Source organism: Strix aluco, chromosome 6 (assembly GCF_031877795.1).
Source record: "Strix aluco isolate bStrAlu1 chromosome 6, bStrAlu1.hap1, whole genome shotgun sequence".
Lineage (NCBI taxonomy): Eukaryota > Metazoa > Chordata > Aves > Strigiformes > Strigidae > Strix > Strix aluco.
The window spans coordinates 20,253,283-20,279,212 of NC_133936.1; the positions used below are offsets into that span (position 1 = coordinate 20,253,283).

Sequence of the window (25,930 nt, forward strand, 5' to 3'; positions counted from 1 at the left end):
AATTACTGAATTTCAGTGAATCTCAGAGGTTAAACATATTAGAAGGTTAAAAGCTTTTTTTACCTGTTTTTCTTTGTCACTCACAAAAATGCTCCAACTGGTTCAGAGTGAACATTGTGAGAATATAATGCAGAGCTGAGGATGAACTCACTTTTAACAACATTTCAGATTTCAAAACTATTTTAAGTTTGAAACTTGAGAATTTTTAATAAAGTTTTGTTAAAAAAACTCTATGCCCATATTTTTCTTGATTACAGGATGTTTGGGATCAGTATTTGAGTTCAGATATGGTTTATTCTCCTCTTTGCAAATTTCATAAAGCCTTATTAATTCCTGATATTAATGAGAAATATATAATGGGACTAGTCACATTTTCCCATTAAGAAGTAATGGAATTGAAGTAATATTTTAATCCTATATATGTACATCTTTCTCCATTGTTTGTTAGTTTTTGCCCCCCTAGAAGAGCAAACATTTTTAAGTAAAATCTTAGGTCACTTCCACCCAAAGTTTTTAATATTTTAGTCATACTCAACTCTTCAACTCAGTTTGAAGCAAAACATTTTGGTTTGGTAGATATAGCAGCCTTCTCTGTGTGCTGAAATAATGCTGCCTTTTTTTTTTTTTTTTTTTTTTTCCAAGCTTGCATTTCAGCTCCTGTGTTTTCTTCTGGCCTTTTTGCTGTCTTCAGAGATGTTTTCACTTCGCTTTCAGTGCTTTTGTAGCAGCTCAGTGGGAGGGGGTCTTCGCTTTATGTCCAGGCAGTTGAACTCCTGTAGATTTTATGGCATTTCCATTGCACGGCATGTGCCTCCCTATAGCTCTCTTTGCAGAACCTGCCTTAGGTACCCTATGGAATTATGCACCTCAATTAAGTAATACCTGTATTTGAAGGAAGTTTGTAAATAATATATGACCAGTGAAGCTGTATTGTTAACAAGTGGAGATGAGTCCTCTAAATGGCAATAGTCAAAACTTTATTTTAACAAGTATCTGGAAAGAATTTGTTTACATTGGTGTCTTTAAGAACAGCTATTTTGCACTTGGGAGAATTCCAAAGGAAGAGATGCTCTTCAATTTACATCAAATGGACATCTTTATTACCTTGATGCATCAGAGGGATGACAGGAGAATAAAGTTCATTTTTAATATGAAGAAATAAAATGGTCTTTCAGTGAATAGTGAAGCAAGACTGCTTCTACTCTTAAGGAGCAGTGTGAGGCTCTGACCACCTTCTAGTTTCAGAGGACTCAAGGCTTAACACTGGGTTTCAGACTCAAAATCTCTGAGCTTTTTTAGGTCCAGTCTGCTGCAAGTTTCTCTTTCCATTGCCACATACTGGAACTATAATTTTCTAAATAGTAAGGTGAGTGCTTAGGAATTAAGTTTACTGCCAGCTGTGTTAGCTTAGATCTAGTCCTTCATATTCTCATCTACATATATGAATCTGTGTTGGGGATCTGGGTCATATTAGCACCTGTGTGCTGTGGACACAGCTGCACAGCCAGGGGCACCACTCAAAGTAGTTCAGACTGGTTCACAAAAACCAGCTGTGAAACTTACAGCTGATTTCCAAACTAGCTGTTAGCACACACTTCAGCACATCTTGCTTTAGGCTCTCCTGGAAGTCCCTGTCTTGTACCAAAGATGATGAAAGGTGTCCTGCTCGTGATGAAGAAGAAGAAGCAGAAAAGAGAAGATCAGGAACTGTCCTCTGAGCTGAACTGAATTTTCAGGCATTACTCACTTTCATTCTTGGCCCTAGAAATCCTTGGACCTTGTTTGGTGATTACTTCCTATAACTGGGAGAGGATGTTTGTCAACAAAGACCCTTCTGCATAACTCCCTGGCTTCCTGCAGAGGTGTTTGCTACTGTTATGTGATCTTTTAATGAAGAAGGAGATGCCCAAGAGTTCAACAAAAACTACAGACCTGGCAGTCTAGTGCAGTGTAGTTAACAGAGTAAGAGCGAGCCCTGGCACAAATTATAGTATCTCTGCACTGTACATGCCATAAGTCACAAATCTCTGATCAGGTAGCATCAAAAAGTCCTGGGTAATTTCTCTCCAGTTATTTTAATAACATTTTTTTCTAATTAGTTACTTTAGAAAACAGATTAAATATAGTGAAACAAAAGCACATCAAAAATACTTAGCATTCAAATAACCTACATAGAGCATCTTCTCAGCACACTGTTTTACATCTTTTATCTTTGCTCCAGAAAAAATCATTAATCTGACATTTTGTTATCCTATAAAAGACCATATTTTATCAAGGTTCAAGAGAAAGGAAAACAGTTTAAACACTTCCAAGAGACAGTCTTGACTTTCGGTCCCCTGCTCTGCTTAGTGTGTGCTTGTTTCAGTTAAGGTAGATGAGGGAAAGGGGTGTTAACTCACCTTCCTACTCTTCTTGTAAGCCTAGATAAAAGACAAAAAAAGCTCAAACCTGAATTATGGCGTTTGCAACAATTCCCATGGAATGAATGTGTTAATTTTACTGTAAGGTCTGTGTTTCCTGTTCACGGTCTCTTCCCACCTGGTGGATACATGTCATCCAAAACTTGCTTGTGTGGCCCCTTTGTGTGCTTTCCACCTGCTTTGTGCTATTTTGTAAGTAGGTTATGAGCCCTGTATGTTTGGAATAATCATTGTAATGAAGATGCCCAAACCAATCCTGAAAGTTTAATTTTGAAGATGTTAGGTATTTGAATTTCCAACAGACCTCAGCTCTAAATTTCTCATGGTAGAGTAAAAATGTCCAAGCCAGTCTTCCTGCTTTTCAATTCAGCTATTTTAAATCTGGGTACAGAGAAATTCAGCGTTTGCAGAAATGACTCAGTTGAAACATGCCATGAAAAGTTAGTAGGGTGGAGCCTGAAAGGAAATATTTCTGTTGTTGCTATTCCACAGTTCTGCCAAGGACTAAAATATTTCAAGCAGTCTCATACAGTCATTTATGCACATGCTTTCTTATTGTACGTATATATTTCTTACAGTGCGCATATTTGCTTGCTTTCTTTTTGGAATGATCTGTAATATACAGCTTCTCCAGAGGATCCTCACTTCTAAAGTCTGAACAGGGCTCCAATTCAAGTGCTACATCAAGCTTTGTGCTTGACTTTTGCGCTTTAATTTAATACAGAGCCAAGCCAACTTCATATGGTAATATTGATTATATCCTTGTTTGATAAATAGTGTTAGGCATCCAATTTAGTTATAATTATATAATGATGAGTAATTACAACCATGATAGTAAATATATCTGTACCTGTTTGTTATATTTTCCATAAACTGTATTAAAGCTAAAAATCAACACAGGTACCAAACCCAATGAGTATTCACTGCTGGATATTGCCAGTTGCTCTGAAGAAATAATTTGTGGAATAGTAGTGAATTTGTAGTTTGTCCCTTCTGTGTTTTACCGTACCTATGATATTTATTTTAGAGGTAGCATGAAAAAGATGTGTAGATAAGCATAAGTAGCAGCAATGAAAAAATGCAACATTAATACTTCATTTATTTCTACGTTATCATTTGTAGATATTACTGGATGCAGTATATGATTGCTGAGTTTTAAAATTGCAGAAGATAAATCCTCTATGATATAATAAAGAGAAATCAACAGTGAACTATTCAGCAAATCAGATTTATAACTTCTCTAAATTTGCAGCTCAGGCTAGATTTTCAGAAAAGATCAGCTCTCATTTAGGCACAGAATGCAGGCCATTATTTTCATACCCCATAAACAACCAAAACCAAAGTCCTCAAAGAACAAAAAGCTGAGTATTCTAATTCAGTAAACTTTCCTTGAAAATCTGGCCATGCGTTGTAATGCCTGCCTGAAGGAAAGGTGAACGTATCATAATCTGAAAAAAAAAAATACAGGGTTAAAATTGTGGGCACCTTTGTAAAGAAGGATATTACGATTCCTGCTAACTAGCAAACTACAGAATTGAGTAAACAGCTACTTGCCAGGTGTGCTCAGCTGATTCATGTTCAGCACATGACCATAGCAGCTGCTTTACTTATGTTGAGCTGAAAGAGAATTTCAACAGAAGAAAAAAAGTAATTTAACTCTATGTATGGTTGAGAAGCCACATCTCCCTTCCTCTCCACACTGAAAGCTGTAGTAATATAAAAGGTGAAATGAGCTTTATGCATGGAACTAATTAGGAACTTCTCCAGCAGGTTTTTGCATGCTTTTCTTCCACTTGCTTAAACACATAAACTTCTCAATGAGTCTAAGACCGTAGCCCTGAGACCCTAAAATTTCTCAAAATAGAATTGATTTGACCACCACTGATTGAAGGCTGATACACTTTGCCCAACTAAAATAGATTTCAACTTGATTCAATCCTATTACATTTTTCCTTTGTATACTGTTGTTGCATAAGAACATTGTCAGTTTGCTCAAAGTATTGATAGCACAGCAGAAGAGGACAGACTCAAAACACTTTGATTTTATTTTTTTCTGTTTATTTTTCTTTAGTATTTTTTTTCTTCTACAATATATAGACGATATGCCCATGGCAGGTAATAATGAACTTTCTTTATAATTCTTTAATCCCTTTAGGAAAGTTTCCTTTGCAGATAATAAATAAGACATAGCATGTTAATTCTGATCCTGAATCTAGGTTCAGCATCACAGTTCTGGTATTTTATTCCCATAAAATGTAAGACACAATCAATCTCCAACACAAGTATGCATGAAGGCTTCTATGCTGCCTAAAATATTGAAAGCTGAATTTACCATTGCAGGCTTTGGAAAAAGCAATTTGGGGTGATGCACAGTAGCCTTTAGACAGACATTTTGCTTACCCTTTTTGCTGCACTTCAGAAAGGCCGATTAGGCTGTCTTAATGGAATTGTCAATCCTGTACTCAAAAAAGGTTTATATTTAGCATTATCACTTTAAAATAATACACTTCTTTTTCCCAGCCAATAGACCTGGGCAGTTCCATGGCTGAACTCACTGCCCTGATCTCTAAGATCTTGTATTATATTCCCTTTTATTATCTTGGGTTCCAAGGAGAAAATGGTAATTTCAAAGAATAAGAAAAATGCCACAACCCTACAGATTAGGGCTGTAGTTAGTATGAAATTACTTAAATTTTAAAATATCTCTAAGTTATTTTGCTCTCATAATTGCTTGCAAAATGTACACTATAATATATTGTGTATTAAAAAGGACTCACTGATCATTATAAGGGCGATCTGTTCAACAAGTTCTCAAAAAAGCATATACTTGTAAAGCCTTTATCAAATATCTAAATATCAAATATATAACTATCAAATACGTAACTATCAAATATTTTCAAGCATTTCAAATCCAAATAAAAACACACAAGCTTTTCAGTTATTCAAAAACCTTCTTAGAAATTAAACTTGGTTTGGGAGGCTGGCTTTACAATTCTTTTGTTTTAGATATAGACCATAAATAACTGGGAAGTAAACACCATTTCTGAAGTTATGTTAGTCATAAGCATAAGCTGGTTTGTAATACCTGTTTGTAAAGATAACTATTTCTCTGCAAAGCACAGTATCAGAAACAAGGCTTAGAAAAGCCATCCTTTTGGCTGTTGGTCACATTCTGACTTTACACGAGCCTTGTAGGGCCAAGTATCTTTAACCATTCTCCTTGACAAAAACAAGCCAACATTTGCAATTGTCTATTAACTGGCAATCTGACAATGACAATTTGGTCCAGTCCAAGAATGAGAAATGATTTGTATATTCTTATTCCTTTAACTTAAGACATACGTCACAGTGCTATGCTCACTAAATTAACCCTATGTAGAAATGAAGCACATACAAGTAGCTACTCTGAATACTACACTATATCTGTTACATGCAGAAATGATTGCAATTATACTGTCAATATGTGCATCATTGACTACTGTAGAAGTAGGAATGGCTTTGCATCTGAGTTGAAATAAAAAACACACTTTAATAAAAAAAGTGACCAAATCAGAGATCCTTACATACCACTATATTATAATGCATGTGCTAGATATGTTCTCCTCTGCATCATCAAATTAATTGGTTGTAGGGGCGACCAGCATTGGTAATGTAATGCCAGGAACTGCTGTTGTACACCCCCAAGATACTTTTATCTGTCACATGGGAAGAGAGTAAAAGATGATATCTTTTAGACATTCAGTAAAGCAGGTTTTATTGATGAACGTTTTAACATCACATTAGGATGGTTAAAAATAAAATCCAGCATGAAACAGATTTGTAAGTCCCAAATACTGCAAGCAGTAGGGAGAAAATTTATTTTAATAATAAAATGAAAAATATAGTCAGTGCTGTTTTAGTCAGTAGAAGTATATTTAATGAAGCTTATCAACACCTTCCAACAGCAGTTGAACTCATCATTAATAATTTTCATTAAATATACTTTAATTGTCACATTGTGTTTGTTTAACAGTCCTTGTCTATATATAAATAACTGAAAGAAAACACAGAATGGGTTACAGATCTGATTCGGCTGGGGTGACTTAAACTGGGGTGAGGTCATGTCTCAGTTATCTTTTTTAATATCCTCAGATGGAATCACATCCCTGAATTATGGGTATTTGAAGGGACACTGCTTAAAACCATGGATCTGACATCACTGCAGTACCACAAAAGCTGAAGGAATCCCGATTCTCTGCTGCTGACACATGCTCCAGCAGTTAGGGGCCAGCTCCAGCAGGGTGCTGAGTGTCATCGATGCTGGCAGCCAGTTGTGTTGAGCTCCTGTCAGGAGGCAGTTAGCACACTTTGATATTGATTGTGTGATTTGAAGGGATAGCGGTAGGGGTAGGGGAAGAGTAGGGGTAGGAGTAGGGGAAGGGTAGTTGGCTTTGGCCTAAAGGAAAAGGGCAGTATTAACCCTTGAGGGAAACTGCAGATTTCTATCTCCTTGAGTCACTAACCTGGAAGAAAGAGCATAGGACAAATCACTGTATCTATCATTTCTTGAAGAAAATATGAAATAAAAAGTGGCAGAAGAGAAATAGATAAGAAAGTACTTTTTGCCATGACCTATATAAGGAAATGTTAACAACAAACTTTTTCTTCTGAGATGAGACAGTGTTTCAATGACCAAGCTCACTACTGAAAGTCACTACAAGAATTCCACACGACATGAAAAATATTTCTCTTAGAAGATCTGTTTTCTGCACATCTTTAATGATGGGAATGAAGTGTGGAATAATGTGTGCCAGGGATGCCACAGTTGTTTGCCTGTGGCAGTTGCATTTATCTGCCAGTATAAGACAATTGATTAGCTGCTTCTAAAACTTACAAGAACTCCATTGCAATTATCCTTAGCATTAGGCTGTTTGTAATCCATGGCAAAATAAGCATTAGAATGTCTGTTTTCTTCTTAACTCAAACACATGTTTCTATAAAAAAATCTCCCAAAGAAAACTGGGCAGATACCTAACAGGCCAGGCAGATTGGCCTCCAATACAGGAAAACACTGAGCATATAGTTCCTCATAATAAAATGTGTAGCAACATGGAATTTATACCATGTAGCACATCAGTAATGACATCTGGAAATGATCTTCTGGCAAACAATATCTAGGCTGCATTTTCAACCATCTTTAATGTACAAGGTAAACAGGATTTCCTAATGCATGTATAAGTATCTAAGTTACGTAAAATTTCACATATAGAACTTCACATAATACTGAACATTTGAGTAAGAGGAATCTATAAAAGTAGTACAGAATGCCAATTAGTGTAATAAAAGATGTGTAAAATACCTACATATGGGATACTGAGTTAATAATAATAAAAAAAAGAGAAAATATGGTAACTAACTCATTAGTTCTTCAAACTTTCCAGAGGTTATAGCTCTAACACCATTCCTCAAGCACAAGCAGTCAATCCAAATACTCAGAAAAATGAGTAGATGTATCAAAATACCAGCTGGCTCAGCAGGGAACTCATGACTGATCTCCAGTGCAAAAAAAAAAAAAAAGACATATAAAGGAGGTGGAAGCTAGGGCAGGCTGCAAAGAAGGAATACAGAAACACTGCCCAGGCATGCTGGGATGGTCTTAGAAAAGGAAAAGCTGAGCTAGACTTGAAACTCTAGAGATATCAAGGGCAACAAGAAGAGCTTCTGTTGCTCGCTATGTTAGTAGTAAAAGAATAAATAAGTATAATGCAAGCCTGCTGCTTAGTGCGGAGGGTGATTTAGTGACAGAGGATGCAGATAAAGCTGAGGTACTCTGTACATTCACTGCCTCAGTCTGAGAGACATTTGTATCTTGAGATAGGGTTCAAGGAAGACAGGGTTCAAGGTAGTAGAAGATGACTGGGTGAGGGATCTCTTGAGAAATTTGAGTCCATTTGTGTTCAGGATAAAGCATACTGGGTTGTATCATCAGGAGCGTAGCCAGTAGATTGAGGATAATGATACTTCCCCTTTCCTCAGCACTCATTAGGTCACAGTGGGAAGAGTTTATCCAGTTTTGGACCCCTAGTACAAGAGAGGTGCTGATCAGAACTTGAATGAGGCCAGCAGAAGCCACCAAGATGGATATGGACTTAGAGCACATGTCCTGTGAGGAGAGATTGAGGCAACTGGTCTTGGCCAGGAGCCTAGAGAAGAGACCGCTTTGAGGGATGTAATAACAGCTTTTCAGTAGCTATGAGGAACTTACCAGGAGATGGAGGCAAGTTCTTTACTGAGGTGCATGGCACAAGAATGATAGACAATGCTTTAACTTAAAATGGGGAACGTCCTGATGTAGTATAAGGAGAAACTGTTTTCAATATGAGGGTAAGTGAGCACTGGACCAGATTGCCCAGAGAGGCTGTGTGGTCTCCATCCTGGCACTCAACTGGACTAAACCCTAAGCAACCTAGTCTGAATTCTGTGTTGCTCCTGCTTTCAGGAGGAGGCTGGACTGGATGACCTCCTAAGTCTCCTCCCGACCTAAATTCTTCTTGATTCTATGAAAATATGATGACTATAAAAGACCAATCTAACAAAAGGACTGCTTTGCTATAATGGAATGGTAAAATGTTATATTTTAGTAGAATATGTGCCATGCTAACAGAATGCTTTCCGAAAGCAAACACGGCTGAGTGATTGCTATTTAAAGATTCCCATGTGAAACAAAGCATTACTTGTTATACAGACTGTGCCAGTTTCTAAAAAACAAGACACAAACAAAGGGTGAAATCCAAGAGAGGAAAAAGTTACAATCTAAACTACGTTATGAGAATATCCCTGGTTAATATATCAAGTTTAGAGATGAGCTGGTTGAATCTGAACAGATGTACTGTATCTTGCAGAAATGTCCATTTTCCCACTGGTAAGTTTATGTAACTCTGACAAGTATTCAGGATCATGGAGGACAGACTCCATTATACACACTGAAAAAGCTGAATCAAGCTAGAGAGTGATGAAATTTCAGTTATTTGAATGTTTGGAGAGTAGGAGGTTTTTGTTTTAGGGAGGAAATAAAGCCTTGTTCATTATATGATACATGCAGCACCAGTTAAAGACAAATAATGCTCAGATAAGATATAGTTTTGCTTTCTTTTAAAATATCAATGTGGTTTAAGAATGATGCATAGGCTTTGTATCACTGATTTATGGTTCTCCTGAATAAGTATTACAACTATCACAACGAAGTCCAATGCGAGACTTGCAAATTATAAGTTTTTTCTGTTTGGAAAAAGTGTGAGCTTAGCAGCCACAGAACTTTCTTAACTACACCTCCTATATTTTTTTCTTTGTCACTTATTCAGCAGTTCTATTTTCTATATCAAATTTGGAAACCCTGAGGGCTGAACTTGATACAGGCCTTACATGGGAAAAAGATGAACAGGACTTAATTCCACCTTTGTGTTCTTTAACCCTCTGGCAAGAGAAGGAAACAGTTTGGCCCCTCTGCCATTCAGAATAGCCCCAGCCATCTCTAACCCCATTCTAACATAGCACCTGAGGATCATTACAGCGTATATCCTCTCTAACAAAAGATTTCCTTTCTCTAGAAATTATCCTTTATTAGAGACAGGACAGAGATGTACACAACTGCATCATCTCAGGGTGTCTCTTTGCTCAGACCTGGCCTGTGGTCTGAGATACTCATTTAAGAATAATTCCTATTCAGTGCAATTCCTGTTAAAGATTGCTTTACAGAACTGTTCCCTGTTGAATATAATTTTATATTCTCACTCCGTTATCCATTTCTTGGACTTGATCGTGTTGGGTTTGGGGGTTTTTTGTGGCATTTATTTATGTATACACAATGCTCTTGTCTGTACTGGGAAATGTTACAATCCAAACTTGGTGTACTGTCTTAGAAAAGAGAGGAGTATAGTGCAAAAATACAGTAGAAAATGATGGTTTGGAACTGTCAACTTTTCAAGAATAATCTGTCTTTTAAGGTAAGAGACCCACTCCATTAGTCAATCAGCTCACTTTAATTTGCTGTTCAGTTCAGACTTCCTGTGATTGAATGTATTTAATAAGAATAATGCTTTATTAGTAAAAGTGTTGTGAACTATAGAATATCAGGGGTTTGGGGGTTTTTTGTGATTCTATGATGGGGTAGGAGGTGATTTTGGCACCTTCTCAAAATGGCTGTTAAACCTCTTGAGAGGCAGAAATACCCTTTTATAATATATATATGAAACAATACCTATAATTGAAAATCTAGTCCTAAATTTGCTTTTATATGTAAAAGTTCAGGTCAGCATTTCCCTTGGAGTAACTGAACCTCAGTGTGATCTTCGTAACTATGGTACTTTAGCTACCTCTGATATTTTAGTGCCTGTGGCCCCTAAGGGGCAAAAATGTTTGGATAATCTACTTTCTAAAGTAACAAATAAGGTTAAGCATGTAGAATTGTTTCCCCATCATTTAAAAATCAGTTGATATATTTTCTTAAATTCCTCAGAAAATGGAAATAAAGTGCTTTATTCACAACTTTTTTTATTTACAGGAAAATGATCCCAAGGTGAAGGGAAAAGGGATTAAGACCAAAATATTACTTAAAAAGGAAATCATTCACTCAGTTCCCATGAAGCAGGGACAAATGCTCTTACACATTCAAATGTGAGAGAAATCATGTTTGAAATACAAGCAGCCACACAGAATGTATTTTCCTGGCTAATAATTATGTTTTGCATATGTTGAGTTCTGCAGAGACTGTGACGCTACTGGCAATTCTGCCTCTGCAGGATCTGGGTTTTTTTATATATGAGATCAAAAGGCAACCAGATATAAATGTAAATAGTCTTGCATGGTCTATTGAAAAGCTCCCCCAGTTGTAATACTCTTCGTTTGTGTAGTAGTTTTTATAAAATAGAATTGTATACCTATCAGCTAGGAAGAAGAGTTGTCTGCAGACCATGTATTCCTTCCTCTTTTCCTCTCTTTAAATAAACAGTAACCAGAGGACGGGGATGCAGCTAGTGCCTGATCTACAAACATCACACATATCAGACACTAAGTCTGCTTAGTTGCAGTAGTAGTTAATAGGTTTTAACTAACTTTTTAAGCATTTGGGAGCAGCTTCTTAGACCCAAAGTTCTACTCCTGACACCAGAGAAGCAATTTTCAAGTTTTAGGATGAAGAGAAACAGCTTCTTAATACAGTTTTGTGGTCACTTACAAAGAGTACTCAAACTCTGCTTTATCCTTCTACAAAACTTTTCTTTGAAACTCTGTGGGTAAAACACTGAAGCCATTTCTATACCACCTCATATTCTTGTTGCCATAAACAATCAGTATAACTTACAGAAGCACTAAGGATGCTCTGAACTATGGATCAGCACAGACTGGTTTAGGATTGACATTATACATAGGCTGTCTTTCACACTAGTTCATGAGCCACTCCATTAATCCACAGAGAAGGCTCAGATATTGATTTATTAGATACGCCTTTTTTGTACTTCAAAGCTGTTATTCTCTCACATAATATGGTATGTTGTCCACAACTCCAGAAATAGTCCTTTTGGGAAGTGTTGTCTTTTCTGTTGGATGGACTTTTGCGTTAAATTGATTCCTGGTGTATTTTATCATGCAACAGTAATGCTGGGCACTTATGATGGAAAAAAGGAACATAGTTTCCTTTTATTATCATTATTTGAAATGACACAGACTTTAGGTTTTCTTTCTTTCTTTCTTTCTTTCTTATTTGTGAATTGGAAGCCATTTTTCATGCAACTAAACAGAACTACAAAAGTATTTTACCTCAAATACCATGATAATAGGATTTTTGGACTACTGAGTTTTGTGTTCTTTTGAAAGTATAAAAAGAAATGCTTTCTTGTACAACAGCCATAAACATGCAAAATACTAATGAGATTAGCTGGCATTTTTTCCAGAGAGGAAGGAGTAAAGCAGATTGGCACAAATGAGTTTTGAAAGGAGGAAATTTGCAAGCTATTTTCAGAGATACACTTACATTGATTTGAATGAAAATCAGCAGAGAATGCTCTAAGAAATAAATAAAAGGACACAGACTCCAAAGTCTGAGAACAGCTGGGAATAAGTGCTTTGGAACACGTGTGTTAGTGATGAAACGTATTTACATGATGATTAACTGCTTTTCAAGCAGCCTAGGTATAAGACAAAGAACCTAATATATATCTATCCTTGTTTTGAAGTCATCTCTGCCTCTCTACCCTGTGGATTAAAATGGAGGAAGGTTTTGTCTGTTTTGCATGTCTCTTTCCTAACTTGTCTTTGTATGCAGCAGCTCAGATCCAGATAATACTAGTTAACAATAGCATAACGTGTCTCTACCATCAGTGCTCCAATACCTAAAGATCAGGATTTTTAGTGTTGCAAAAATTAAACTTTGCAGTTTAATTCTGTGAAAGCTATGGCTGCACAAGCCAAGTCCTGCATCTGTAGGTATCAATATCTTGCTCTCAGGCCTTTAGGAGGGTTTCTGGCAGCAGAAACAATCAGTTGCTATATAGTCCCATGCATTTGCTCTAAAGAGGTCAACATTCCATAAGCTGATACTGTCAAAGATTTGGGTATTGTGGTAAATCCTAAATTTCCAGTATTTGGAGTAAACTCTTGTTGTGTTTCTCTAAACTTAACTGACCATTTAGGCAATACTTTCCAGTTTCCACTGCAGTCTCAGGTGGCAAATCATGGATTTAAATGAGGCCATGGCAAAATCTAAAAGAAAGGGTCTTTATTGACTATAATACCATGGAGGAAGAAGGACAGGAAAGCAAGAAATTTCAGCAGGCAGGGAAGTACTGAAGGCAGCTGTGATTTCTGGCCTCAGCTTTCTTCTGGTCATTTTCACTCAAGTATCAGCAATGAAATAGTTAAGAATGTTGACATTTAAACACCATCTTTAGGTTTTGATGACATGATGGCTCTTTGTTAATACTGAAGCTGGAATATATTCTTTTTGTGGATAACACTTCAGTGCTATAATTGAGGTCATTATCAAAAGTAGGTATAATGATATCTATAACTGGAGTCTGGTTAATGAAACACAGAGAACAGGGTCTCCCCTTTATACTGTTTAATTTGACTGTTTTTCAGATGGAATTTTGGTATCCTTTCTTCACTGTGATTACAGAATTAAAGAATTAAGAAAAATAGAAACGAAATTTGTGAGTTGAAATGGGCTATCTATGTAAATGCTGGAGGACAAAAGGTATTTTGTGACTAGATATGGCTGTAATTCTGCTTTCCAAATGAAAATTTAATTTCTACGGAATAATTCAAATATGTTTGTTATTTCATAGAATCATAGAATGGTTTGGGTTGGAAGAGATCTTAAAGATCATCTAGTTCCAACCCCCTGCCATGGGCAGGGACACCTTCCACGAGAACAGGTTGCTCAAAGCCCCGTCCAACCTGGCCTGGAACACTGCCAGGGAGGGGGCAGCCACAGCTTCTCTGGGCAACCTGTTCCAGTGCCTCACCACCCTCACAGTAAAGAATTTCTTCCTTTTATCTAAATCTACTCTCTCTCAGTTTAAAACCATTAGCCCTCATCCTATCCCTGATAAAGACTCCCTCCTCATTTTTCCTGTAGGCCCCTTCAAGTACTGGAAGGCCGCTATAAGGTGACCCTGGAGCCTTCTCTTCTCCAGGCTGAACCCCAACTCTCTCAGCCTGTCCTCACAGGGGAGGTGCTCCAGCCTCATCCTGATCATCTTTGTGGCCTCCTCTGGACCCACTTGAGCAAGTCTAAGTCCTTCTTATGTTGGGGGCCCCAGAGCTGGACACAGTGCTCAGGTGGGGTCTCACAAGAGCCGAGCAGAGTGGGGGAATCTCCTTCCTCGACCTGCTGGCCACACTTCTCTTAATGCAGCCCAGGATACGGTTGGCTTTCTGGGCTGTGAGCACACATTGCTGGCTCATAGTTAGTTTTTCATCTACTACTACCCCCAAGTTCTCCACACGGCTGCTCTCAATCCAGTAATTGCCCAGCCTGTATCTGTGCGTGGGATTGCCTCTACCCATGTGCAGGACCTTGCACTTGGCCTTGCTAAACTCCATGAGGTTTGCATGGACTCAACTCTCCAGCCTGTCCAGGTCCCTCTGGATGGCACATCCCTTCCCTCCAGCATGTCAACCACACCACACAGCTTCATGTCATCAGCAAACTTGCTGAGGGTGCACTCAATCCCACTGACCATGTAACCAACAAAGATGTTAAACAGCGCTGGCCTCAACACCAGCCCCTGAGGAACACCACTCATCAGTGCTCCCCACTTGGACATTGAGCTGTTGACTGCAAATCTTTGAGTGCAACCATCCAGCCAATTCCTTATCCACCAAGTGGTCCATCTGTCAAACCCATGTCTCTCCAATTTAGAGACAAGGATGTTGTGTGGGACAGTGTCAAATGCCTTGCACAAGTCCAGGTAGATGATGTCAGTTGCTTTTCCCTTATCCACCAACACTGTAACCCTGTTATAGAAGGCCACCAAATTTGTCAGGCACTATTTGCCCTTGGTGAAGCCATGTTGGCTGTCACCAATCACCTTCTTATTTTCCATGTGCCCTAGCATAGTTTCCAGGAGGATCTGCTCCATGATCTTAGTGGGCACAGAGGTGAGACTGACTGTCCTGTACTTCCCTGGGTCATCTTTATTTCCCTTTTTAAAAATGGGGGTTATGTTACCCCTTTTCCTTTAAAACAAAAGCAGTATACGGAATTAAGAAGTTCAAGCTATACAAAATTATTACACCAATACTTCTCACCTCAGAAACGTGAACTTTCAGATACTGTGAAACCAGGTGTAACTATAGAGCCACATTACCCCGCTGTCATTGTCATGTATCTGCTCTGCCTAGATCTAGGTTCACAGCTACAGTTCTGATTGCTTTTGAGATATGCGGTTTCCAGAGTGAGTTAACAATTTCCATAGTCAGCTTGGTCTTGCAACTCTGAATCCTATACTGCTCGATTAAGCTTTTTCCATACTTAGCTGGGAAACTGGGAAGAATATGGACTGTCTAGCACATAGACTGAGTCATACACTAGGTCAAATATATAGGGAGCACTGTAAAACTGGACTTGAAACCACTAAGATAAAATCTAATCCACACCACTATTCTCTTTCCATTGCTTGAAACCAGAGAGAACAGCACCAATGTCAACACTGGTACTATTCAAACAGTGATGTTCTGAAGTTTGTATAATACCAGATATGCATAAGGTTGCTGTTGGAAAAACAGTTGCTCTTCCCCCACATCTATTGCAAGGTATGATGCCTGATGGGCTACATCACTTTTTGATATATAGGCCAATTTGGTGGAGAAGAGAAAGAAGCAGTCGATAATGCTAATTAGGAGTATGGAATAACTCTCTTATCAAAATGTAACATTAGAAAGTATGCACACTGAAGATGGAAAGAGGATACAATAAAATCATGTGAAACCACACCAAAAATAGACTGACAGATTCTGTTCTTTTTGTCTTTAGCTTTCACTAAAACTGAAAGAAGCATACTCAAAGCAGGTAAAAACTTTGCCTGGCAATGCCTAATCAAAAGATGAAACTCTTCTCCATAAGATATTATCATTCTAAACAGCTTAGAAAAACTTTAGAGTGTGAGTATCATATCATAACCTTCTAGTGCCATTTGACTCCAGAATGTGACACCTTTCTTACCACTGCAGGACTCTCTTTTTGAAAGTCAGCAATCATTGATTCTTTGTAGCTCAAGCAGGGGAAATTTGGGTCCCTTGATTAGTGCAAATTGACCCTGTGACTTTCTGAATCTTGCTATAAAACTGTACTATGGAAGTCCAGTGGCAGAATAGTTCCCTCTGGATACTGTACTGAAATGAAAGACGACTCCTGATCCACTAGCCTGCAGGTTTTTTATTTGTGCTGTGGAAGAACTTAAAACTGTCAGAAGGGATTTTTCCAAACTGAGTAAGTTGGGTTTTTTTCTGTTAAAGATGCAGTAGCTTTATAGCTACTAACAGCAGTTGTATTCTTCATTATTTGTTAAAATTAGATATACCTACTCATACCTTTCTGACCCTAAACACTGAGAAAGAGAATAATTTTAAAGGAAATTTAATTGTTCCTTTTTATTCAGATACTGTCTCTCATTAGCAGGCATACATGAATGGGAATAAATGTTCTTCTAGAAAAGCCCCCTTCTTACTGAAAACAAATTCATCTTAACCTGAGAAGAAAAAAGAATGTATTGGAAAGCCAAGGAATTTAAAAATATGATTGAAATTGGTCCATAAATAAACCTACTTAGTATATCTGAGAGCTGCTTTATGATAATCATTAGGTATCCCATGTGAAATGTGAAAAAGAAGTGACCCACCCACAATTCTGGGCAGGCACAGAAGCCATAACTGAATAGGGATGGGCAAATGAGATATTCTGATCACTGATGTATCGGCTTGCTGCAGATGGTGCTCCCTGTTGCAAAAACAACAATACTGAATGGGACAAGGAATAGTCTTGTCTCTTAGGACAAGTATTAATTACACCACAGACATAAAAAAGGTCATCCATTTCCAATAGTTCAACACCTTCAGTAACATTCTGGATTTGATCCAAGTTGGGGTTTTTTTAAGGATGTTTGGAAAAAACTTGCATTAAGACAGGTTTTTCGGACAGCTTTTTATTGAGGGGGTAACAGTTGCTTTATCAAAATGCAGTCAGATAGTATTTCTTAAACCAAAAACTCCTACAGCAGCAGGGTATTAGACAGTGACTTGATTCACTGACCCTTCTCATCAGCTCTGGTTAAAGCACTGAATCTACAGTCAAGACTGCACTTGCTGACCCTCATGTTAGAGCTAATCTAAGGGGACTTGACACACATGCAAGGGTCTTTCTTTTCAGTTGTATTTTTAACTGATTGGTAGGTTCACAGCGTTTATAGAACACAAACAGGTGATAAAATGCCTATACTAACTGAAGTCTAGATTATGACCTTCTAAATGAAGTCCTGATCTTTCTATTTAAGAACACTTTATTTTGTCAATGTTTACACATTTATTTTCTTATCCTCAAAAAAGAGCTTAAAAGACCTTAAAATACTAGTTTGGAATCTTAATGTGCTTCGAAAATGCAAATATGTTTAATTTGCAGTCAACTGTAGCAAATTACATTTCTCAAACTGGGTAAGAGGCAAGTAATTTGTGAGGTTTGTAAACACTCTGCAAATAATTGCTTAAGCTTATCTCTACTCAAACCTATACTCTTCTGTAGTGGTTCTTATCTGTAGAATATCTGATGTGGATAGGATAAGCTTAAATGATCTTCTTACCTCCCTTCAACTGTTATACTCTATAAGCTTAGATATAGCCCACTGTTGTCCACAAAGCGTAGAGTAAGAAGTAAAAAAGTATTTAGTGTGATACAATCCTTTCTGATTATCATATATCCATTCTCAGTCCCCAAATAATTACATTTGTTATGTCAAAAGCTTTACAGCTTTACCACCTCAAGCAATATTTTACATCTGTCAAGAATGATTTATGCAATAATGACTTAAACTGCAAACTGGAGTCCTCAAAGGAAGAGCTGTCAAACATTTTCACCACAACTAACTTTATTAAAATAAGAACTGATATTCTGTATAAACATTGTCTTACCTTCAACTATAATACAGATCATATAGCTATATGATTTGTGAAAATGAAGTTGTGAGATAGTGAGGAATATACTATACTGCTACTTTGATATCAGAGTACAATTTTTTAATTAAGCAGATGTTAATGCCTAATGGGCAAGACTTTAAAAAAAAAAAAAAAAGTCTGTTTCATAATAATAGTTCTTGTGATTTTTCTGTATTTATCTATTGTTCATTTTAAAAAGGGATATTTACATTAAAAAAGAAATTTACTGGGTCTTTAATCCCATAAGTACAGCCAGTGATGTTTGTGGAGCTTCTTGTGTGATGAGAACCTATAAATTTGGACCCTTTGTTTTGGTGTCCATGTGTTCCCATTAGCCATTTTTCTCAGTAGTAATTAATTCTTTTGATAACTATGTAATTGCCTACTGTGGCACTATTCTAACAGGACAGAGGACTAGAACTTTGCCTGGATTGTGTAAATGCCCTTCTAAAAGGAAAAAAAGAGTGAGGAGAAATTGAAACCAAATGCAGGCTATATTACCAATCTTATTCTGATACAAATATTGCAAGAGGAGCTAGTAAAGCCTTTAGCTGAAAATGTTACAAACTTCTGTGAATATAGGGCACGAGTGTGGTTGGGACAGGGCCTGCTGCATGCATAAGTAATACTGGCATCCCATTTCCATGCCATCTAAACAATTACACAAAGCTATCACAAGTATTCTCCCCCTCTCCTTTGCACCCTCCCCACACTGCACAGTGAAAAGGGAAGCATGCCCAGTCTAGGTAACATGTTTATAAAACTGTGATACATCAAATTTGCTTTCTCCTTTGACCACTCTATCTTCTGTCTGCCGTGTTTAAGGCAACTGACATTTTCTGAAAATCAACCTGCTACAAATTTTCTCCCATCCTTCTGTCCCCTATTCTTCAAACGTGTGATCTGGCCTAAAGTTTAAAGCAGTGAACAAACAGCAGCATTCAGTCTTACATCATCGAGATGCTCAAAATCTTACACTTCCTTTCATCTAGAAAAGTGGACTATAGACCAGTACAGAACAGCAGAATCCTAATTCCCAGTACTTAATGCAATACCATTTTTCTAGTGCAAGAATTTCCTTTTCAGATGAAATTTAAAGCTGTGACATTTTAAAACTATGTGAGGTGGTATTTAGAATTAAAAAGCATTAGTTATAGAGTGATTCCCTTTCTGATATCTGCATTGCTGGACTTCTGATGACAGATTAGCTTTATAAGTGAGGGTATATATGATCCCACTGACATTTGCTTTACTTTGAAATATTAAAATAGTTTTTAATATAACCAGTAGCTTATGTAGTGTAAATGATAGTGTGATGTGGAATAGGGTTTTATTTGCAATTCACTGGGCATTTATTCAGGACTGTGTAATATGGTCTTCAGAAACTCCTGTTGGTGGAACCTCAAGCAATTCACACCTTCCTGAGCTGTCTTCCTCCTCTGTCTGCTTAGTATTATGTTAAATATTATACAATGGGTGGCTATGAAATATAATGTCAATTCAAATTTTCAAGACTGAGTAGTTCCATTGGAGTAACTTGGGTTACTCACATGGAGAAAGTTACATTTCTTCTAACTGTGCTGGTATTGACCTCTTAAAATATTCTCATATTCACTCACAGCACACCCTGCAAAATAAGCCACTGACCAGACACTAAACTCTGAGATTTTTTAGAAAATTCTTTAAATTCATTTTACTTCAGAACCTGGAGGAAGTCCTTGTTAGGTATCACCATTCTGTACATTGTTATAATATACAGAGTATGGTATATATAGCATGTGTATATACACTCTGTATATTGCAAAAACAAATTTGCAAATTTGAAAAAGTGAAGTTAGTGAAGAAGTGAAGATGAAAAGTGAAGTATATCTTTTCAGTAATTTAGAATAACTATAGAATATGTTTACTGACATTTATTATATCCATCATATACATAGTTTCAATTTTATCATATCACATAAACTTCAGATTTTTCTATCACATTTTGTAAAGAAATTGAACATTATGTGGAATGAAACAAAAAAGTCTGTATATACAAATGATCAAGCTGTCACACATTTATGCATTTGGGTGTCAGACCTATCTTGTCAATTTTGTCAGTTTTTGGATATCCTGTCAATTTTGTCAATTTTTGCCTGTAATCACTGACTTGATTTTTAAAATTATTTTTACAGTTCAAAATAAGTCACCCGTATTTGTTTAAATTTAGCAGTTCATTTAGTGCACATGGTAAGTCCCGTTCACATTTTAACCGGTAAAATTTTGAGGAATTCAACCCAAATTTGTATAGAACTGTTGTCTGTAGATTTTGAAATTCCTTAACCTTCAAACATATGTTCTAGTAATTTAAAGAAACTATTTACAGAAGTGAAGCTACTGAGAACCCTTATGCACAAGATTGTTTACACTGAATAATCCATATCTCTCATTTATAACGTGCTTCAAAATTCAAAACTATTTACAAAAGATATGGCAATTCTTACGGACAGTTTTAGTTTGGTTTGCCTCAGACAGATTATGGTGTGTTGCATGATGCCAGAATTCAGCATTTAAAAAAAATATATAATTATGGTAATTGACAGATAAATAGTACTTTAGTTAAGCGCCTTTCCCTCCCTCCTAATATCTTGGGAGCCGGAAGCACTTTTAAATGACCAGATCTCACAACAGTGCTCCAGGCTGATGGCTGTGAAAGTTAGCAATGACATTCTCCTTTTGCAATATTATTTTTAACACATGCCAAGTTAACACAAACACAAGCTAGATGTGTAAAAGACATACAAGTGTCAGGTCTCCAGAGAAATCTATGTTCAAGGCACAGCTACAACAACAAATCTTGACCAAAATCTGCTCCAGACCATCAAACTAGATCTAAGAATAAAGCACTCTACTGAGAATGTGCTAAGAAGAAAATGCTTAAATATTGGTAGCGTGGGTAGAATGACTGGCCTGAGTCCTATCTGCATTATACCAGCCTAAGCTAAAAATAATATTAAGTCTCTCCAAGATAACAACATTTTATTGAGAACAATTATTGAGAACAGGGTTTAACTCTGTGACTTTAAAATGTGAGAGCATCCACTGCATGTGATTCTAAAATTGATGCAAACAACACACTGGCACTTCTCCAGAACTAATTTAAGCTCAGCATTTGAATATGAATTTCCTTTTCCTTCTCCCAAGAGTGTACACAGCAAGAGACAGAATAAGGTACACTGCATTTGTCCATTACTTGGGTTTGTTTGAAAGACGGATGTTTCTGTCAATAACCCTGGGTAATTAGAAAAAAAACCCCAAACCCTGTATAGAACTATTATGTGTCATAATTATTTTCATGCATATGCATTTTTTAATCTGCAAATACAGTCATTTATTCATCTTATGCTCTTAACAGTAAAAAAGCATCAGCATAGCAGATTTAGCCATTCTTCATGTATTGAGTCTTCACTGAACAACAGGGAAACTCTTCATAGTTTAGCCATCCCAAAATTTTCACTCTGACAACATAATTCTAGGACAACTTCTGTGTTTCAATTGCAGGTCCTCCAACTTCACAATATCTTATCTCTGAAAAAGATGCATCCCTTTCTTTATAAGCTAATGCTTTCTTCATGATAGGCCAATTTTTACTACTTTTAACTTTGTTGTACTTTTTCCAGTAAAATACCGCATTTAAATCGAGGTATGGTTCCAACTGTGAGGCAGGCAGACTTAAGCCCCCTGAAACTGATACATGATTCCTATGTCCCGTAAGATGAAACAGTTCACAAAAATCAACATTCATAGGATGTTCCCTATATGTTTGTGTTATCTGTTAATTGTTGTAGGGCTCTTTACTTTAGGAGATTTACAACCGAGAGGAGAACTTTTGTTCAAGAGTTGCAAACACAGTGCTAGCTTCATTCAGCTGTTAGTGTACAGTGATATACTCTATACACCCACCACTTTCAGGGCAGATTCCCTTACTGGTATACATAAGTGTACTTCACTGAACTTCAGAGAAATGACACCACTACTCCAGCAAAAGGTCTGGCCAGCAGATCATACACACTTCTTCTACCAATCCCAAACACACAAAAGGTCTTGAAAATAAAAACAGACTTTACCATCTTTGTGATAATAGGTGACTTCTACTTTCCTCTCCTCTGACCCCAGCAGCGCTTGAGCAATTTGGGCAATATGATGTCTTTTGGTCTCTGGGCCATGAAGAAAATCACAGGTGCAAGGTTTCTGCATGACATCTGGCCTGGAGAACCCAGTCATCTCACAGAACCCATCATTGCAGTAGATGATAGCACAATTCTGTACTCTAGCATTAGCAATGATGAATTTTTTATCTGCAATAAAAGAAAGTGATGCATTTTTTAGTACTCTTTCAACATTTCATAAAGTGTCAGTTGCATGGATGGATGCTAAACAACCCTTTTTTTCGCTGGGGTGCCTGAAATGCAGAGATTTTCAGTCATTTAATGTAGCTAATTTGATCCATAGCTTTTAAAGAAACTTCAATCAGTTTAGAATACATTAAAGATGAAGATAGTTGTCTTTTAAGGAAATAAAACCAGATTATGCAAATGTTTTGCAAAACTCCTTTTGACTTCAAAATTTTGTCTTTTTTAGCTTCACAGAAACCCGGGTGATGCGCACCATCCTGTCCTGTCCCTGAAAAGTTAGTAGCTTCTTTGGGGGGGGGGGGGGGGGAGGGGGGGGAGGGAAGTGGACCCTCAGGAAAGGGGCTCTACTCAGGTGAAGGGCTTCCTGGGATAAGGGCCAACCAGCTCAGTCTACTCTGTAGGGATTTTCATTGAGGTGAATGACAAGAAGTTTATAGTCAGTATTATATAGTCAGTGATGTTGGAAACATTTTGGACAGTCCGCTGAAGTTCTGTGCCTCAGTCCATCATCCTTTCCCAAACCCTCACCTGACAGAAGGGTTCAAAAGTTTTCAACTGTTATTCCATTTGTTTCTATTTACCACCATAAAACACTATTCCCGTTGTAATTATAACTGTGCAGCTTTGATACATTTACTGTTAATAACATGAATTTCTGCTTACTTAATCACACTAGTAGGTATCTTGCTTCATAAAAGACTTTTTACGTGACACCAAGTTAGTAGTACAAGGCTTCAAAATTTTAAAGATATTCTGTCTTTGAACACAGTGAAATATTTAGAGAGAAAAATATAGATTTCATGCTTTTTCTACTGTCTTTCAAACATGCTGAACTTTCACTATCACTTGCCTATTTACTAGGTAGTGCTTTATTCTCTTCAAAATCCATACACTTTACTGCATAAAAACTTTACTTGAGTAGCAACACTGACTGAGCATTTAGATAAATTAGGACTACAAACACCATCTGTATTTTTTTCTCAAATAATATAAAAATTAAATTGGTAACATGGGTTAAGTATAAGGAAGTATATGAACTGGAATTAGCTGTAAGGGTTTGCACCAGACTGATACTAAAATTATGCTAAATATTTAAATAAATGTACATATATCAAAACTACTGTTTCTAAATTAAATTCATTTTGAGCATCAAGTGTTCCTTCTTACTGTTACCAGTAAACTAGAGTTCCAGCCAGGAAAAACACTTCCGTTTCAGCCTTCTCGACAGGTAGTAAACTGCTGCATTGGAAAAGATCTCACGGACTATCCCTGAGGATGTATTGCACTGGTTTGATAGATATTTTAGGCTTCCATAAACAAAGCAGAAATATTTGACAGCTATATTAAAATGCAGTCATGACAACAAGGTAAGAGTATTTTCCCTTTAATAACTCCTCTGCATATTATCTGTTTCCTCTAAATCAAAGTCTGACTGTTCTGCTTTAATTTGAAAAGACAATGATAATTAATAACAATAACAATCATAACAATAATAATAAAACTAGTTTATTTTTAGACATTGCACAGGCAGCAAGACTGTACACTCTGCTCACCGGTTCAGAAGAAGGTAAGAGATTTAACTTCTATAGCTATACAGTATGGATACAGCCAAAGATAAAAACTATTCCTTGAGACAGTGAGGGGAAAAACCCAGTAATTCAAGTCGGTAATCTGTATTCTAGATTAAAAATAATGTTAATCCTGCCAGGGAACCCATCCTTACCTCTGGGTTTGTTTTTTTTTTTTTTTTTTTCCCAAGCTACAAACTTAAAATAGTCTGGAGCTGCTGTCCATTTAGTCACAAGCAGAATCAAACTACAGTAGCAAAATAGATAGAAAGAACTTACTTTGCCCTTCAAATTTTCGTATGATTGTACCCAGAAATGTATTTTGTGGTGCCACATGACCTCTGCGAACAGGCATGTTTGTACAGGTCTTCGGTTTTCTGTGCACAATGACTTCTCCAAGGATCTCCTACACGGCTCCAGCCCAAAGCACCGAGCCAGCTACCCTTTGTGACAAATCATCGTCCTCTGAAGCTCGGAAATCTCTTCCCATTAGCGCCACTTCTAGATACACGCTTTTCCTATTGGAGCCAGATCCATCCCCCAGTTTCTTTCCTTTTTTCTTTCTTTTTTTCTTTCCTTGCTTTCTTTTCTATTTTTTTCTTGGAGGAGCTCGGACGCTATTGTCTGGGGCGGGTAGGGGTGGGGTAAGCAGGAGGAGGTGGGGGGGAAGATTACAAGGGTAATCGATCTCTAGCACCAAACATCGCCAGTTTTCCAAAGCAAATGGCTGTGACCCGGCAGTTTCCGACGCTGTAGTGATGGTTAGAGGGCTGGAAGACTAATGTTGCTCCGCTGCCAGAGGGAGTGACGTTCCCCCCCTCCGGGCTTCACCACGGCGCGCAGCAGCTCGGATTACTCAAGCGTGGTTTAGCAAGAGCCAGCCAATAAATCTCTTCAAAACTCAGCGACAAACAGCGGCATCAGGAATGAGCTACACCCCGGCAGCACCGCGACGTGCCACATCCCCCACCGCTGCGGCTGCAGGGGGGCAGCGGGGACCGAGGGCGCTGGCGGAGGGGAGTAGGGGGGGGGGCCGCCACCTCCGGCCGGCCCAGCCTCTCCGCCCTCCCGGCACCGCCGGCCCCTGAGCGTGGCCCGCCGGGGAGCCCCAGGCGCTGCCAGGGCCGGGGGAGGGAGCGAGCTTTGTACACGCCCCGCCCGGGGCGGGGAGGGGGGGGGGGGGGGGAGGCGCGAGTGGGGGGCGATTTTGCGCGACGGGGGGCGGGGGGCGGGAAGAGACCACCGGAGCCCTCGGCATCCTTCCCCGCCCCGATGGAAGGGCGCGCCCCCTCCTCCCGCGGAGTCACCCAGACGAGGACTTCCCCCTGCCCCACGCACCCCTCCTGCCAGGAAATGGGGATCCCCCCCGGCGCCGGGCACTGCTCCCCGGGTGCCGAGCAGGTGCGAGCCTCCGCTCGGGGACCGAGAGGGCGGCGCGGAGGGTGCGCCGGGTCCCCGCGGGTGCAGGGCGCGGGGTGAGCCCCGGCAGGCAGCCCCTGCCCGGCCCGGCCCGGGAGCTGCGTCTCAGGGCCGGGCTCCGCCCCGCCGCCGCCGCCGGGGCCGGGGCCGCCGCCGGGGTCGGGACTGCACCGCCCCCCGCCCCCCCCCCGGAGCTGCCCGTGGTGCTGAGCCGCCCCGCACGGAGGCGCCGCGGCCCGGCCCGGGGAGCGCCTGCCGCCGCCTCCCCCCGCCCCGCTCCGCTCGGCTGCTCCCATCCCACGGGAACAACCGGGGAAGCTCCCGGGGGAAGCGAGTATTATTTTCAGGCTGTAATTAAGGCCTCCTGCACCACCCGGCAGGCAGAACGGTGTGCGTTCAGCACGGGCACGGGGAGCACCGGGGGATCTCGGCGAGGTGATACGGGGAG

General features: G+C 38.8%; 1 protein-coding gene and 1 long non-coding RNA gene across 2 annotated transcripts in view; one reads left to right on the forward strand and one right to left on the reverse strand.

Annotated features, from left to right (window-relative positions):
• The window catches only part of KCNH7 (potassium voltage-gated channel subfamily H member 7), a 238,713-nt gene extending 214,249 nt beyond the window's left edge, over positions 1-24,464 (reverse strand). Inside the window, exons 1-2 of the mRNA XM_074828980.1 lie at positions 24,343-24,464; positions 22,208-22,438 (exon numbers count right to left, since the gene is read on the reverse strand). Coding sequence (XP_074685081.1) covers positions 22,208-22,438; positions 24,343-24,418 — 307 coding nt within the window. The 5' untranslated portion in view covers positions 24,419-24,464. The remainder of the gene's footprint in view (positions 1-22,207; positions 22,439-24,342) is intronic.
• LOC141925225 (uncharacterized) lies at positions 23,743-24,560 on the forward strand. Its single transcript, XR_012623782.1, has 3 exons — positions 23,743-23,862; positions 24,012-24,062; positions 24,429-24,560. It is a non-coding gene; the product is annotated as an uncharacterized LOC141925225 (long non-coding RNA).
• Positions 24,561-25,930: the final 1,370 nt, after the last annotated feature.